This window comes from Carcharodon carcharias, chromosome 17, assembly GCF_017639515.1.
Source record: "Carcharodon carcharias isolate sCarCar2 chromosome 17, sCarCar2.pri, whole genome shotgun sequence".
NCBI lineage: Eukaryota > Metazoa > Chordata > Chondrichthyes > Lamniformes > Lamnidae > Carcharodon > Carcharodon carcharias.
Genome location: NC_054483.1, coordinates 75,296,387 through 75,313,814, shown reverse-complemented (window position 1 = coordinate 75,313,814; position 17,428 = coordinate 75,296,387). Strand labels below are relative to the sequence as shown.

Sequence of the window (17,428 nt, the reverse complement as noted above, 5' to 3'; positions counted from 1 at the left end):
AGTATTTTGATCTTTAGCTAAGAGACAAAAATGTCTTTTTTGTCCTCAATCTAACACATATAGCAGAATACTTTAAGCACAGAAATACAATTACTTGTGACAGGCCATTATTCACTTCACTTCTGGTTGAAGAATTTGTTTCTAAAGCACTGATAAGAAGCACTGTACTTTTATAACCCTTTTTAACATTTGTTTTAAAATTACTATGCATGCTATTATATAGATCAAGAACAAATATATTTTATACAAGTGAGATATTGCATCTCAAATTAATGTCAGGTTCCAATGTAGAATGTTTATAATAGAAAGGGTGAAGTGAGAATGTGAAGGAAATGCAAGTCACAAGGAGGTCAAGGTCATGCTTGCAAATTGCATGGTTATAGTACAAGACATAGGAGCAGAAGTAGGCCATTCGGCCCATCAAGTCTGCTCTGCCTTTCAATGAGATCATGGCTGATCTGATAATCCTCAATGCCAATTTCCTGTCTTTTCCACATAACCCTTCATACCCTTACTGATTAAAAATTTGTCTAGATAAAAACAAAAAACTGCGGATGCTGGAAATCCAAAACAAAAACAGAATTACCTGGAAAAACTCAGCAGGTCTGGCAGCATCGGCGGAGAAGAAAACAGTTGACGTTTCGAGTCCTCATAACCCTTCAACAGATTTGTCTATCGCTGCCTTGAATTTTCATTAACAACCCAGCTTCTACAGCCCTCTGCGAAATTCCACAGATTAATTACCTTCTGACAGAAGAAATTCCTCCTCATATCTGTTTTAAATGGGCGACCCCTTACTCAGATTATGCCCTCTGGTCCTAGACTCTCCCACAAGGGGAAACAACCTCTCAGCATCTACCCTGTCAAGCCCCCTAGGAATCTTATGTGTTTCAATAAGGTCATCTCTCATTCTTCTAATCTCCAATGAGTACAGGCCCAACCTACTCAACCTTGCCTCATGAGAAATTCCCTCCATACCCGGAATCAACCTAGTGAGCCTTCTCTGGACTGTCTCCAATGCCACTATATCTTTCCTTAGATAAGGGGACCAAAACTGTTCACAGTATTCTAGTATTGTCTAACTAATGCCTTGTATAGTTTTAGCAAGACTTCCTTATTTTTATACTCCATTCCTTTTGAAATAAAGGCCACCATTCCATTTGCCTTCCCTATTATCTGCTGAACTTGTATGTTAGCATTTTGGGATTCATGCACAAGGACTCCCAAATCTCTCTGTGCTGCAGCCTTCTGCAGCCCTTCTCCATTTAAATAATATTCAGCTCCTCTATTCTTCCCACCAAAGTGCATTGCCTCACATTTTCCCACATTATATTCCATCTGCCACTTTTTTGCCTACTCACTTAACCTGTCTATATCCCTTTGTAGATTCCTTGTGTCAACCTCACCATTTGCCTTCCCATCTACCTTTGTATTATCCACAAAAATGGTGATAGTACATTCACTTCCTTCATCTAAGTCCTTAACATATACTGGAAATAATTGAGACCCCAGCACAGACCCCTGTGGCATTCCACTAGTTACAGGTTGCCATCCTGAAAATGCCTCCCTTATCCCAACTCTCTGTTAGCCAATCCTCTAACCATGCTAATATAGTAGCCCCAGCACCATGGGCTCTTACCTTATTAAGTAGCCTTATGTGTGGTACCTTATCAAATGCCTTTTGGAAATCCAAATATATTACATCTACCAGTTCCCCTTTATCTATCCTGCTAGTTATCTCCTCAAAGAATTCTAATAAATTTGTCAGGCGATTTCCAATTCATGAAGCCATGCTAACTCTGTTTGATTAGATTATGTAATTCTAAATGTTCTGCTATTACATCCTTTATAACATTTTCCCAACGACAGATGTTAAGCTAACTGGCCTACAGTTACCTGTTTTATGTACCCCTCGCTTTTTGAATAAGGGTGTTACATTGGCAGTTTTCTAATCCTCTGGGACTTTTCCAGAATCTAAGGATTCTTGGAAGATTACTACCCACTGCATCTACTATCTCTGTAGCTACTTCCTTTAATATCCTAGGATGCAACCCATCAGATCCAGGGGACTTAACGGCCTTTAGCCTCATTAGTTTTCCTAGTACTTTTTCTCTAGTGATAGTTATTGTATTTATTTCCTCCCCCTCTTTTGCTCCTTGACTATTTAGTATTTGAATGCTATTAGTATCTTCTACCGTGAAGACTGAAGCAAGTTATTTATTCAACTCCTCTGCCATTTCCTGGTTCCCCATTATTATTTCCCCAGCCTGATTCTGCAAGTCTATGTTCACTTTTCCTTTCCTCTCTTCCTTTTTATATATTTAAAGAAGCTTTTACTGTGCATTTTTATATTACTTGCTAGCTTAACCTCAAAGTTTATTATATATTATTTTATTATATTGGAGTTATGTTCAGCAAAATATCAGGTTATTCACTTTTATTTTACCCTGTATGAAGAATATTACACTGCAAGTAGGAAATATAGGACAACAGAACAAATGCTCTCAGAAATAGATTGGTCATTTGAACTCTTGGTCAGCAATGTAGGGAAAAGAAAATGGAGGTCAGCTGCATTGGGATGAGAACATTTTGGGGGAAAAGCAGCCGATCGTAGATTGAATGGAGATGTTAGAGATAACTGGTCCCCTAAAAAGCAGGAATGGGGATAAGCAAGGAAAGTTGACTTTGGGATTTGTGCTGGGATTGCCCTGTAGATATCAGAAATAATTGATAATTAAGATAATTGTATCTGATGAAGTAAACCTAGTAGAACATGTGCAGGTTCATTGAACTTTTAGAAACTGGCCATTTTCTCTACGAGTCACAGAAACCGGACACTACTTTTAAAAAAAGGGGGAGCACAATGCCTGAACGTAGCCAGTTTCAATCTCACACACTGTTTTTTATTAATTTCCCAGAGAAGACCACTTAGGCACAAATTCAATACATGAGCAACTAACAGCAGCATCTCCAACACCAATACTTGCACAGCAGCATTCAGCACAGCAAAGGAGGCAGAGTGAGTTGAGAATCAAATGGAAGGCCCAAACTGTCAGAATTTGAAATTCCAGTTGTTAGTGATAAATACAATTTTATTCACATTCTGTTTTACTGCAGATCAAAAACTGAGTAGAGGTTTCCTCGATATGCTGGTGTAGGTGCTGCAAAGTTGAAAAAAATGCATCTTCCATTTTCAACACATGGGTCACGTTTGCTGGATCAGTCATAAAAATAACCATTCACCAAGGAAAGTTAAAAAAAATTCTCTCCATTCTAGCAAATAATCCAGCAACGTTTAGAGTTAGCATTGATTTAGGAGTGGCTTATTGGATTTTTTCTGAGTCAAAATTACAGCAAAAGCAAATAATGGAGCTACATTTGGCATTTATCGTTTGGAAAGGCATTTGTTAAATTCTTTCTAAAAAAAGCTTCAAGAAGAAAAGATGATGCAAAAGAGAGGTGCAAGGAGTCATAAGAAACACTGGATTATTTATTAAAGTGGAGAAAGCTGAAAGTAGTTACCAAAAATAAAGACTCTCAGATTAGAAAGCCAGAGATTAATTTTCATCTTCATTAATAGTTTGCAAGGGCAGAGGAGAGTGGGAGCCATGGTTTTGAAAGGAAGACACACAGTACATCGAAGGGAACCATTTACATAATGATAGTTAGCATGAGGTGAAGGGAAGGGAGCTGGCTGGTTAGCTGTTTTGTGGGACTGGGGTCAAGGAAGCAGGAGGTGGGTCTCACGAATAGCTTGAACTTGGAAAGGACATGAGGAAGATGACAGGTAGGAGAATGATGAAAGATTGACATGGGTTTGGCTTGGTGGGGGTGGAAAGGATCATAGGGAAAGAGGGGAAAAGCAACCAAGACAGGTGAACACATGGTTTCCATTTTAGTAAGGATGAAATTATGAGGTACTGGGAATTGTTGGAGGCAAGGTTAAAGGGGCCGCGGAGAGGGGTTCAAGGAGACAGCTGGTTGCACTGAAAAATACAAGGCTATCTTTGTTGTCCAGAATAATCCCAGTGCAAGTTTGGCAGGGGAGGGTACATCCAATATCTTTTGATGACACCCAACCAGTTTAATGAGTGATTAAGCCATATACGCTCAAATATATGTCCCTCGAACTTGCTGAAAAGAGGCGGCACAATGAGATTGGAGGCAAAGACATCAAAGACTGAGGTAAGGGAATGGTTGAGAAAATCAACCATGCAGAAATACCACGATGCATGGAGGGCCAAAGCTGAGATAGTTTGGAGTTTGAAAGTGCAGTTGTAAGTGTCCTGGGGAAATTTTGTTTTTTTCCCAGGGAAGCCACATCATAATCTGCTTCCACGTCAGTTTTAAAAATATCTAAATTATTTAAAAACTCAGGGCAGTTAAAATGCAAAATTGTAAACTATGCTTTTAGTTGTTAGCACTTTAATAAATGAAAATTAATGCAACAAATATTAAACTTTGATTAATGTTATCTCCAAATTAATCACTAAAGTACCATGTATCTTGACAATCTTAGAAAGCCAGAGTAATGGAACAGAGTTTGGCTGTCTTACAGTCTTTGATCATAGAATTAATTTTGCAGTATACAACACATTAATGCATTTTCAATCAGGAATCTAAAATTTGCATTTGCAAAATTAACAGCATAACTGAACTCAGAGGGCTCAGGAGAAAGATACTGATGAGGATAATGAAAGCAAATACCATTCATTTATTTACTGTATGCATAAATTAGTATCTAATAATTTTCATAAGAGTGTTTAAACTGATTCTCTATTCTAATATTTAAATGGATGTTTATTCAAAATAAATTCAAAGTTTTTAGTTTTTGAAAAGGCTTACATTTATATAGCACCTTTCACAACTTCAAAACATCGCAAAGTGATTTACAGTCATTAAAGTACTTTTTGAAGTGTAGTTATTGCTGTAATGCACAGAGCAAGCTTCTACAAAAGCATTGTGATAATGACTGCATATTTTATTTTTTAAATGATGTTGGTTAAGCAATGAATGTTGAACAGGACAATGCTGGTTGAGACAGCAAAACTCAAAGAGTAGGGAGACAGCCACTAGGGAGTGGTCTGCTCTAAAGAACTACTTGTGCAATTCTCACAATGAAACCTTGGTGGAATTACGGACATGCCCATTAATGTAACTTTTGTAGCTTAAATGAGACCATTTGTTCACTAGTCAGACAAGCTTCAAACACAGCTGGGTAATATTAGATGAGCGTAGACAAGGCTCACCCTGATTTCTAAAAGCCCTGAAGCCAAAGTATCCTATATTGGAAAATGTACCCTATAATGAAAGGAAAGGCACCTGATCTAGAACACATAATGTAAAATTTAGGATTAATTGGGTGTTCTGCAGGTTTGCCTTTCGGAGAACAAGGAGAAACCATGGAAACTATCCTCATGAGTCCATGTTAGAACGAACTATACATGGACTTTTAAAGAAATGGGTTTGATGGGCAGAACTGTCTTCATTACAATTTTTGCTGGTTCAATGTTTTTATAAAGTAGGGTTTAAATAACAAAGGTAGTGTAATAGTTTACAAATTCCAACATTTTGTAGGTTCAGAAACTCTTATTTTCTTGTTAAAGAGGAATGCGTGCAAAAACAAACCTATTCAAAATTGACCTATGCAAATAGGAAAAGGGCTTTTGCTTAAACATAAGGTTCCACTTTCAATAAAAATAGAGCATGAGGCTGGAGGTGAATTTTGCTTTTAAAACCTCAACATAGAGGAAAATCAATTTCAAAGGCTTGTGGCCTGTCCCTTGTTCAACCTTTTTTCTGAAGTGATAGCAATTAGAAAGGGTCATTTTCCACAAAAATAACCTTTAGTTCAGAAATAATAAATACTGGATGGATCAAATACCATTTTAAAAAGTATTTGGTTTAAGTTTAAAAAAAATTATATTTGACATTCCTTATGCACCCACACAGAATACCTAGACCCACAGAGTGGACGAGTGTAGCTGAAATACATTATCTTCATGTTCTTAAGACTGTTTCTCGGTTGGTTCCTCAGAAGGTATACTTGAACAATGTGGAAAGGCAATTCCTCCAGGACTGATGGAAACAGATCTCCTTAGGGCAGTCAGAGTGGATGTAAATTGAACCTGGGGTTTGAACTTGGTTCTTTCAATTGGGTGGGCAATCCCTCAGTCCTGCAGCAAGAAGTCACTCTAGAATTAGAGGTTTAATATTGTATGGTGATTGCACAAATGCAAAGTGAAAATCAGCGGATGGAAGTACAAAGCTGGTCTGGGATTTATACAATTCTACAGCTGTGTCTCAACAAAGTGAATTTCAATTAGTGCTTCACCTTCTTTACCAATTATTTTGCTTTTGGTAATTATTTTGAACTTGATACCTCAAGACACAGGTTTGCTTCCAAAAAAGACTGGTGCAGAAACAAATTGGCTACAAATAGTCGTTTGGTCGTACAGCACTCATTGCTGTACTTTTCCTTTTGCACTCATCAGGAAACTCAAGAATACCAATAAAAGTGGGAAAACAATAATTTATACTGTATGTGAAGAGAGTGCTGATTGGTTGGCAAGTGACATTGCCATGGAGAATGCACCATTGATGGTGACTGACAGTTAACTGCCAAGCATTGCTTGAAATTTAAACCAGGCAGCTAGACCCTGATTCCTCAGGCCAATGCCTTGACCAATGATCAGGAAATGGCTGTCACTTATTTTGTTTAGTTGAAACAGACGCAATGTATGTACAGAACATGTACAAATATTGCGCCTGTTTCAGTTAAACGAAATAAGTGACAGCCATTCGCTGACTCATTCCTCAGGGAAATGCCTTGACCAATCAGGGTCAAGCTGCCTGGTTTAAATTTCAAACAATGCTTGGCAATTAACTCAGTCACAAATTGGCTATGTTTAAAATGTTGTCACAAGTGGGTGTAGACTAAAACTAGAGTCACACAAGAACTGAAGACCAGGAATAAGTAGACACTGAGGACTGTCAAGTGAGCAAATCCACAAGGTGCAATTTGGAGGAATAATCGGGAGAGACGATGTGAACTAAATGGTAAAATTTTAAAGGAGATGCAAGGACAGAAAAATCTGGGGATTCACATACACAGATCTTTTAAAGTGGCAGAGCAAGTTAATAAAACTGTCAAGGTATATAGGATTATTAGTTCTATAAGTAGAAGCTGAGGTTACAAAAGCAAAGGAGTTATCATAAACTCTTATAAATCACTCTTTTGGTCTCAGCTGTAGAAGTATGTCCAATTCTGGACTGCACACTTTAGGAAGGATGTCAAGGCCTTGGAGAGAGTACAGAGGAGAACAATTAGAAGGATACTAGAGTTGAAGGATTTATGTGGAGAGACTTAAGGGAGCAGTAACCTTCTTAGTACTAAGGAAAACCAAGTTGGGATTAACCAAGGCGTTCAAAATTACGAGGGAATTTGATAGTGTAAATAGGATAAACTGTTTCCACTGGCAATAGGCTCAGTAACCAGGGGACACAGATTTAAGATAATTGGCAGAAGAACCAGAGGGAAGAGAAAGAGGTTTTTTTATATGATCAGTCGTTTTGATTTGGAATGCACTGCCTAAAAGGATGGTGATATGAGATTCAATAGTAACTTGAAAGATAATCTCAGACAGGTCTAACTTGGCAGAAATTGATGCAATATTGCTTTAAAACATTTACTCATACTCATTGCAACTGCTGAAGGCAAGCTTAATTTAAAAACAAGAAAATTTTACTGCATAACTCAGCATCAAAAGTTAACACTATCTAATTTTATTTACCTAACCTCCAATAAACAGATCAAATGTTCCTGATAGTCACAAAGCAAGTTGCTGTTCTGAAAGGCCTATAACCGTAAATCTGTGTATGTCAATATTCCAATTGTCATTGAGCCAACAGCAGGAAAAGCACCATCATTCAACTTTAACTACCTCATAACTATTATATTTTTTACCAATCCCCCCATAGGAAATACATTTGTAATTACAGCTTCCTTGCACACCACATTTTGTCTTGAAGTATGATTCATCTGAGATATAGCTAGTTCAAATTATAAGTGACAAACATAACATTTACTTATTTGTAATACAATAGGGTATATACCTCCAATTTCCTACTTTCTCTCCTCTTACTCCTTCAATTTTAGTGGGGAGGGAGTGGGATCCACAGTCAAACCAAATCCTGTCTTCATGTGACATCCACAAACATTGACTTCAAGCACAGATAGTGACTGACACTAGGAACCCGAACTGATTTTTGTCATCTTCCCACAATGGGGATTGCCGATGTCAAAAACACACCTATACCGTGCAATCACCTGAATCGTGGAAGTTTAGAATATGAACCTGGCGCTGTCAGTATCACATCAGGTCACTTACTGAACCTTTGAGGAGCTCTCCATCTACCCCTCAATATTGATTTTGCTACTCAACTTTTCAGGCTGCATCTGCCACATAACTGACCTATAGTTGAACTCTGCCAATGTACAATTGTGCATAATTGTTGCAGGGGAAATAGGATTTTCATTTCCTCTTGTCTCCTTCCCAACCACCACCCCATGAAAAAGGAGCACTTCTTCATTAAGCATGTCCCTAGCCAACATTAGGACCATGCATGGAGATTTGTGATATAAAGCAGCATTTTATGGGTGTAGACCATGGTGCAAGGGGCTGGGTTAGGAAATGCAATCAATGGGGTAGAAGCATTGAAGGTGACACTGGGTATGGCAGTGATGAGCCTGACGGAGCCAAGTGAAGAGTTGGACAAAAAAGTTTATAAACTCAGAAAATTTGTCATCATTTGAGGGGAGAATGAGTTTAGTAGGTAAGGGGAAAGACATTAATGAGAAGGAATCTGGGAATATTCTGGCCCTTTAGGATGATCCTGGAGTGACAATTCATATGAAAATACACATGATCATGTGACTTTTACCGTGTTGTTAGTAAATCTTCCATCATTGCTCAGTGAGTTGTAGGATATGGATTGTGATGGTGATGGGGATAATTTTAAGACTTAGCAGCATAAAGGGGTAGTAGCTGGGTTTTGGAATACAAGGGAGGTGAGAGAACCTGGGGTTTGTTTGGAGGGAAGTTATATGGTTTGTTACAAAGGAGGGAGGATTTTGGCAGAGTTGCAGGAGGTTAGGGAGGCCTTGAGGTTCAGCAACAATAGGTGGGATAGATCTTCAGGCATTAGACGCAGAAATCATCAATAGTTATTGGCTGCAGAGTTTATACTAAGAAAAATTAACAGAATTTGTTACAGCATGAGGAAAGGGATACTACAATAAAATATTCTGGGAAATTTTGAATATACTTCGACTGCAAAATCTTGGGAATTGTAGACAGCTTCTAGTAGTTAGCTTGGGAAAAAATATCACCCTAAACCCAGTCGTTCCAGTAAGTCCATGACAACAAAATATAATTTTATAGGCAAATTTAATAATGTCATGCTGAAGGAAACAAAACAGAAACAGTGCCTCAAAACCAGCAACCTCAGAAGCAAGTCTGTGCCAGATTTCAGATCTTGTCGATTTTTGGGTCAGGCGGTTCAAGTCAAGGGTTGCATGGTCCACTCATTGCAGGAAAAGACAGGCATGCCACCACACCAATGCAGCACCTAGCCCAATAAGCCCTCAGGTTATTTTACTCATCTAATAATAAAAATTGATGCATGGCAGCTTAAAAAAAGCCCAGTTTTTAGACATTGATGGTTATTGGATAGCTGAATTTGAGACACTGTTCCTGTATTTCAATGTTTGTTACTTTCAACAAGCCACGGGCAAAATGGTAACTGAAAAAATGTTTCAAAATTATTTCTGTTATGCAATCTGCACAGAAGCACATTATTATTAACAAAATTATACTTCAGCCAAATTTGAGTTATTTGACATATTTGAATATTCTCCAGCCAGCCGCAATGGAATGTAATGGTCAGGAGCTGTGTGCTATTCTCACAAAGTTTTAACTTAAAGACCAGCAATGGAATTATATGCTCATGTGTTGCAGGTCGCATTGTTCCAAGGGTTAAACAATTTAAAAATCGAAGCTTTAAAGAGATCTTGTAGGCACAAACGTTTCTGGTTCTCAACGTAAATAGTTTCCTCTTGTCCTCCCTCCCTTTTAAAAGCCCCTTCTCAAAGCAAATATACCTTTTATCCTCAGTCCTTGTAAATTACCACTCCACCAACTTTACTCCTGTGGTTCTTGCAAACTACCTCTCCACCACTTCCGATCATCCATTCCTCTCCAATAGGCTCCCAAATCTTCACCCATCTTTCCCACAACTTTGTTTGAATCTCTCCCATGTTTTCTGTCTCTTCCACAAAACTTAAAACAGTGCTAACTGAAGTGAAGATGGGATCCTCTACGCGACTGTGTGACTATGATACACTATCCCTCTTGCTCACTTTCAGTATTTGACATGATCAACGACACAATCTGCTTCAAACTTGTCTCCTCCATTGCTCAGCTCAGTGGGGCTGCCTGCCTTTAAGTTTGCTGTTTCCTATCGAACCACAGCAAGAATGCCTGGAGCAATAGACTTTCTTCATGCCCATGAACCATTTATTTAGGAGTCTCCCAAAGATCTATCTGTGGTGCTCTCTTGATTTTCATCTACATGCTGCCCCTTTGAGGTAAATTTAAATATAAATTTAAATTTATAGGAACAGGTGTGGTACAAGATTTTCAATAAAAAACTGAGGTACCCAATGTAAATGACAAAGAATACACGGAAGCATACATAAATATACTTCAGAAGACTTTAGAAGTTTTGCTCTAAATTCAATCCAATGCAATTAGGTGCAGTTCAGAAAATTATTGATTAGTGAGACACTAGTTTTCCTCACATTCAGGGAAATCCATGGTGAATATGATACATTTACATTTTAAAGAGAAAGAAACCATACTGGGAAAAATTCAGATATTACTTATAATCAATTATGGAAACTAAAGCCTATAGTTGTTGTAAACAAAACTTTGAATTTGTTGGATGAATATATGTAAAATATACAAGCATTTACACATGTAAATTCAATTTCTAGCAAGACATATATTTTAACATGATAATTGCGTGTTATACTCTGATTACAGTTCAAATTTTATGTTAAATCTATTTAGTTAATTTTAAGCACAGGGGATTAAATTTGCAGGATCCAGTGCTTACCAAGGTGCAGTCTCTTTCTACCTTTGTGATGTGGAACGAGAACTGGTTTTATACACAAACCAGGGAGAATCATGGGCTCCATTCTATATGCCACAGGATCCAACTGCAAAGGAATCAACAAAGACTTGCTTTAAAATAGTAGTTAGACCAATTTAAAATTTACAATATGAACCTCCCTGAAGGGTAAATTCTAATTAAACTTAAATGGATTCAATATAATTTCCCAGCTGCACTGTGAAAGAAAATGACAGCAGCTTTGTTGGAGGTTGTGAAAAAAACTACTCTAAATTAAAAGTGATCCATTCGCCAGAATGTTGAAGCTGAAATTGTAAAACATAAATGTGAAACTGAACAGAAACAATTTACAGTTACAACATACTCCTAGCCATCAGTTATGCATTGTGTACTGCACATCAGATAGTTCTGGTTGCGAAAAAAATAACTTCTTAAACTCTGATGTCAGAATAAACATTAGGCTGAAGGCATAGATTTAACTATTGAACTGAAGCAGTTAGCATCCAAACTAATTTACTATTGTACAGAAACACATGATCTTAATAAAACTGGCTCATAAAATGTAGTTATTAAAAAAGGGATACACTGAAGAAATTGGATTTCTGTACCTAATAATGAAAACGCAAGAAATGTCATTCTTCTGAGCAGAGAGATCTCTGGAAGGGCATAAAAATATTGGTTACCAAGGTGTAGGTGGATTACCCACAGGAATGCAAAAAAAAAGAAAAACCCATGCTTATATAATGTCTTTTATGACCTCAGGACATGCCATTAGGCTTTAAAACCATGACGTGTAATCTCCTTTGTAATGTCGGAAACGTGGCAGCCAATTCGTGCACAGCAAGGTCTCCCATACAGCAATGAGAAAAGCATATGTAGTCTGCAAGACAAACTGACCAATTTCCAGGCCAAATTGTTCTCTTTGTTGACAAAATATATGTATGATTTAAATTCCTCATCTGGCAATGGAACACATACATGCCCCTCAGACTTTCAGGGATTTGCTAACTCATGCTCACTAAATCCTCTATAAGTGTGTTAGAAATAAAAAAAAAGTGAATACAAAAAACAGAAAGATGAGTATGATCAGGAATATAAATGCTGCCTGCATTCTGTACCACAAGGTGTGATGTACTTGTTTTCACCAGTGTAATTTTAAAATAAAATTGGATGTTACAGCAAACAGAAAACAAATATTCTAACATTTCAAAAGCCAAATGTATAAAAGTAAATTTTTGTTCCCAAGTCCCGTTTTTTTTTAAAAAATCCTAGTACTCTCTAAAAGTTGTTTGGTAGTACAGAATTTGATAATTGCTGAAAAAGGAGACATGCTGTTGAAGCTTTTCATCCTGCAGTCATCAGAACAGTTCACAAGAATTGTAAAGGGAACAACAAATTACATTGCATGAGAAGAGAGTGCTGATTGGCTGGCAAGTGAACCCTGACTGGTAGAGGCGTTGCCATGGAGAATGCACAATTATGCTAAGAATTACACTGACAACCAATTTAAGATTATCAGTCGGACTCACAGTGTGGCTCACTTATGCATGCTTGAAGCTACACATGCTCACACACAGGGCTTTGCTTGACATCAGTTAAATCAGTTCCTAGAAGGGATCAAACCGGTGCTATACCAAGTCTTTATGTTCACCAGCTCACTATATGAACTTTGAGTCATCAGGACAGTATCCAATGCTATTTTCTAAATATTGTGTTTGTGTTAATATCATAAATTTTAAAAATATAGAATGAGATATTCTCTGTAAAAAGTTGTAAGCAGGAATTATTTCCATCAATGCATGAGAGAATTTCCCCAGGGAAAATCATGCATCAATCAAAACCCTCCAGAAGCACTGCAAGAATTTCATTAACCTTCTTAGACTTGCTAGTCAATTACTATGTATCGCATTCAGACTAACTAGATGCCTTTTTGATTAGAATATATTAACACATTCCCAAAATATAAAATCATTAGCTAATATATTTACAACCAGTTGTCAATAGCTCTGTAGTTAATGAAGTAATTAACAATTTCAGAGCTGTACATCTAAATTTAATAGAAACAAGCCCAACTACATAAAAATTTCAGAATACCACCATATGTAATTTTTAAAAAGCGTACCAATACACTTGTAAATTAAAAAATAAAATATCGCAAATGTTGAAAAATGGAATAGAAACAAGAGGAAAAGCTGGAAGTACTCAGTAGGTAGCATCTGTGGAGAACAGGGTGTCAGTCAGTTGACATTTCAGATCTAAGGCTCCAAAGATGATGTTTGGTTCAATGGCAGCATGCTTACCTGAGTCAGAAGTCATGAGTTCAAGTCACATTCCAGCCATGAGCACATAATTTAGCCTGATATTACAGTATACTACTGTGGGAGTGTAGCAATGTTGAAGCACATTTTGGCTGAGATGCTAAAACAAGATCAATAGCTCTCTAAAACAAAACCAGTTCTGTTGAAGGGTCATTTGGACTCGAAACGTTAAATGTGTTCCTCTCCGCAGATGCTGCCAGACCTGCTGAGTTTTTCCAGGTATTTTTGTTTTTGTTTTGGATTTCCAGCACCTGCAGTGTTTTGCTTAAATCAGTAGCTCTCTGGTAGATGTAAAAGATCTCATGCCATGAAGAGAAACAGAAATGTTCTCTTGAGTGTCCTGGTCAACATTTATCCCTTGACTAATATCACTATAAAACATTGGTCGTTTGGCAGTACAGAACTTGAGTATTGCTGCAAAACAGAGACATGTTGAAGCTTTTTGTCTTGTACTCATCAGGCAAGAATAACAATATAAGGGGAAAACAACAATTTATACTGTATGTGAAGTGTGCTCTGATTGGTTGGCAAGTAAAGTCTGATTGATAGAGGCGTTGCTGTGAGAATGCATCAGTGATGGTGACTGACAGTTAACTGCCAAGCATTGTTTTTAAATTTAAACCAGGCATGATTGGTCAAGGCACTGCCCTGAGGAATGTGTCAGTGAATGGCTGTCACTTATTTTGTTTAGCTGAAACAGAGTCTACTTCCAAACAATCGGCACTCACTTCACATATAGCATAAATCGTTGTCTTCCTCTTATATTGGTAGTCTTGCAAAGTGTCCTGAGTGCAAGGTGAGAAGCTTTAACAAGTCTCTTTTTCAGCAATAAAACAATATTTAGTTATTTTGTTTGTAAAACCTTGCTGTGTGCACATATGTTGCCACACTTGTCTGTATTACAACAGTGATTACACTTTATTGGCTGAGAAGTGCTTTGGGATGTCCGGGGATCAAGAAAGACGCTACACAAATGCATGTCATTTCTTCTGGTGCTAGAAATGTTTATAGTTAATATTCAATTATATTGATTTGTACTTTTGTTTAAAAAAAGGGACATTTTAACTGATGCTTAAGAACATTTTTGTCTTAAGATGGGCAACTTCCTGATTCCTACAAACTCTTGCAAATCTCTTGTAGGGTTTCCCACCCTCCTGGAATGGCTGGGAGACCCCTGAAATCACCCCCAATCTCCTAGTGGTTATAAACAGCAATCCGGGAGATTTTTAAACTGATAGGATTTGCAATTCCCAACAGCCTGGAGTCCATTTAACTGAATGGCAACACTCCCAAGCAGGCACAACCAGTGCGATAATGTTTATGTTGTGGCCACATACGTATACTGCGCGTGTGGACGTCACTGCTTACTGTCCATCCTGTTATTTCCTGCGGCAGGCAGCGTGAAGAGTGAGCAGAGCGAACAGGCCTGCAGTCGAGTCCTTGAGTGATTGACTTGAGACTCAGAGGGAACAACAAATGAAGGAGCCAGCCCAGCCAGGAGGTAAGGGAGTGATAGGGTTGGGTAACTGAATTGTCTTCCACTCTGAACTTTCAACTACTCCGGCTAGAAGAAATCACCACTCCAAACCCGGGAAATTTTCCAGAAAATTCAGACAGTGTACTGTTCCCCAAGTCCAGCCCACCCGAGAAGCAGCCCTCTGGACCTCAGCTAAAGGAAGTCCCAAGAGAGGCCAAGACTCACTTGAGGCAAGGAGGAGTTAATCTGCTTCCACTTTTGCTTTGCTGCGGGACTAGAAAAATTGCATTGATTAGAAAGGCTTAAATGCCAAACTTAGAAATTGCTCCGACAAGAGACTGGAATAGTCAGAGCCCCAAATTAAAATAAAAAATGATGGCTTTATTGTGCATGGATTTGCAAATGATAGGTCAAAGGTCAATCAATGATGTCATCATGTTCAGGAGTGGGGGTGGAATTTCCTGGAATAGCTTTACTCAGAGTTGCCAATCCTAATCTCTTGCAAATTGTAGCAAGGTAATTTATTGCAAATTTCTTTTAAACATTGTAGGATAGCGTTTGTGCTTAACAGAATCGGCCAAATCAGTGCAAAAGATGGGGGAATTTTAAGCCTGAGTTACACCTAAAACCATTTGTGCTCAAGTTTCTGCAATCTTTTTACGCTGGTTGAAGATTCAATTCACTGGGATCAGGCCCCACCAACAAATCTGACTGAGCCCCCAGGTTGAAATTGAGTGTTTCAGCCAATTGCACTGGTTAGGGAATGCTATGTAAATGCTAATTTTCTTAAGTGAACAGGCACTAGTAGTGTACATGTTTTAAAGTTCCTTTATACCAAAAAAATATTCAATTTACCAAGATACTGCGTGGCACATACAATTAAAATAGCAAATGGTTCGGTATAGTTTCTTGGTCATTTTAAATCAGGTTACTGACAGTTGAAGGGCTGGACACCCTTATGAAAAATTCCTTTTTTTTTGTGTGATAAACCTATTTTCAGCTGTATTAATAAAACTGCACCAGGTGCCCACTCAAGCATATCAAGTAAGAATTTTCAGTGAAAGAAAAAAAAATAAACCATGACATAAAATTCTGCTAACTGGTTATGCTGTTTCATGCAAAATTTTAGGTTAATGATTATGCTAATGATTTTTTTTTTAGTGGAAACGTGAACTGTAAACTAAAAGAGGTGCAATTCCAAGTGCATTATGGGTACAATTTCCTGTTTATACCCAAAACTTCTCCACTGTTTTCTAGAGGGAGGTTTAGTAAATATACAAGACCTATTTTAATAACAATATATAGTTATTGATCTTAAATGTCCAGGAATATGTTGAGCAATAAATTCCACTCTCTAGTTTATGATTTTGATCACCCAAGATTCTTAAATCTGTTGCCAAGGATTTTTGTGGGTATGATTTACTACAAATGTTTTGCTGCCTTTACACAAATTGAAAGGAGGAAGAAAGCAGCAAATAGAAACATAAGGGAAAATGGAAATGTAGAAGAGGTGAAGCAGGCCAAAGAAAGTGAGAGCGGAAGACAGATGAAAACAGGGAGAACATTTTTGAGACAAGAAAAAACTTGAGGCTAAGAGAAAAACAATGCAAGAGGGATTGAAAAGATGCAGAAGGAAGGAAAGAGAAGATGAGAAACAATGAATGAAATCCAGATTTCAAACGGTTGAAAACAGAGCATGTCTAAAATCATACTGATGGGCAAGTCTTGAAAACATCTTGTGTACTCATGGTTAACTAAGAATACTAGTGAACATACCAGTAAGCTATATTTAAAACTTGTAGCTCTATAGCAGTATGTCATTCTTATTCTGCATCTTCAAGTTTGAAAGGTTGGCTCATGAGCTAGTGTTACAAAGCAGGAGTCCAGATTTGGAGCTGTGGCTTATTCTTCCTTTCACTGTGGAACCTGATTGTAATCAGTTAATTTAGTGCAACAATTTACACTTATATACCTATACCACATTTAATATCATAAAATGTCTCAAGATGCTCAACGAGAGAGATAGCAATAAAAAAATGACGTTCTTGATACAGAGCCATAGGAGAAATCAGGAAAGATGACCAAAAGTTTGATCAAAGAGGTGGTTTCTTAGGAGAATCTTATGAGGAGAGAAGGAGGTAGAGAGAAAGATGGGAGGTTGGTCAGGAGAGCATTGGAATAGTCAAGATTAGGGGTAAGAAATGCATAGCATGAGGGTTTCATCAGCAGTTGAGTTGAGGGAAGGTTGGAATCAAGCAATGTTACACAGAGGTGGAAGTAGGCAGTCTTGATGACAGTGTGGATTTCTGATCAGAACCTCAACTTGGGGTCAAGCACAACACCAAGGTTGCAAATGGTCTTATTTGGCTTAAGACAATAAACAGGTAGGGGGAAAGTGTGGACAGAATGGAATTTGTGGTAGGGACCAAAGACAATGGGT

The 17,428-nt window shown here is 37.8% G+C and overlaps 1 protein-coding gene across 1 annotated transcript in view; it reads right to left on the bottom strand.

Moving 5' to 3' along the window:
* Positions 1–17,428, bottom strand: part of LOC121289831 (SEC23 interacting protein) — a 126,081-nt gene that overhangs the window by 41,120 nt on the left and 67,533 nt on the right. The window contains exon 15 of the mRNA XM_041209718.1: positions 11,179–11,281. Coding sequence (XP_041065652.1) covers positions 11,179–11,281 — 103 coding nt within the window. The remainder of the gene's footprint in view (positions 1–11,178; positions 11,282–17,428) is intronic.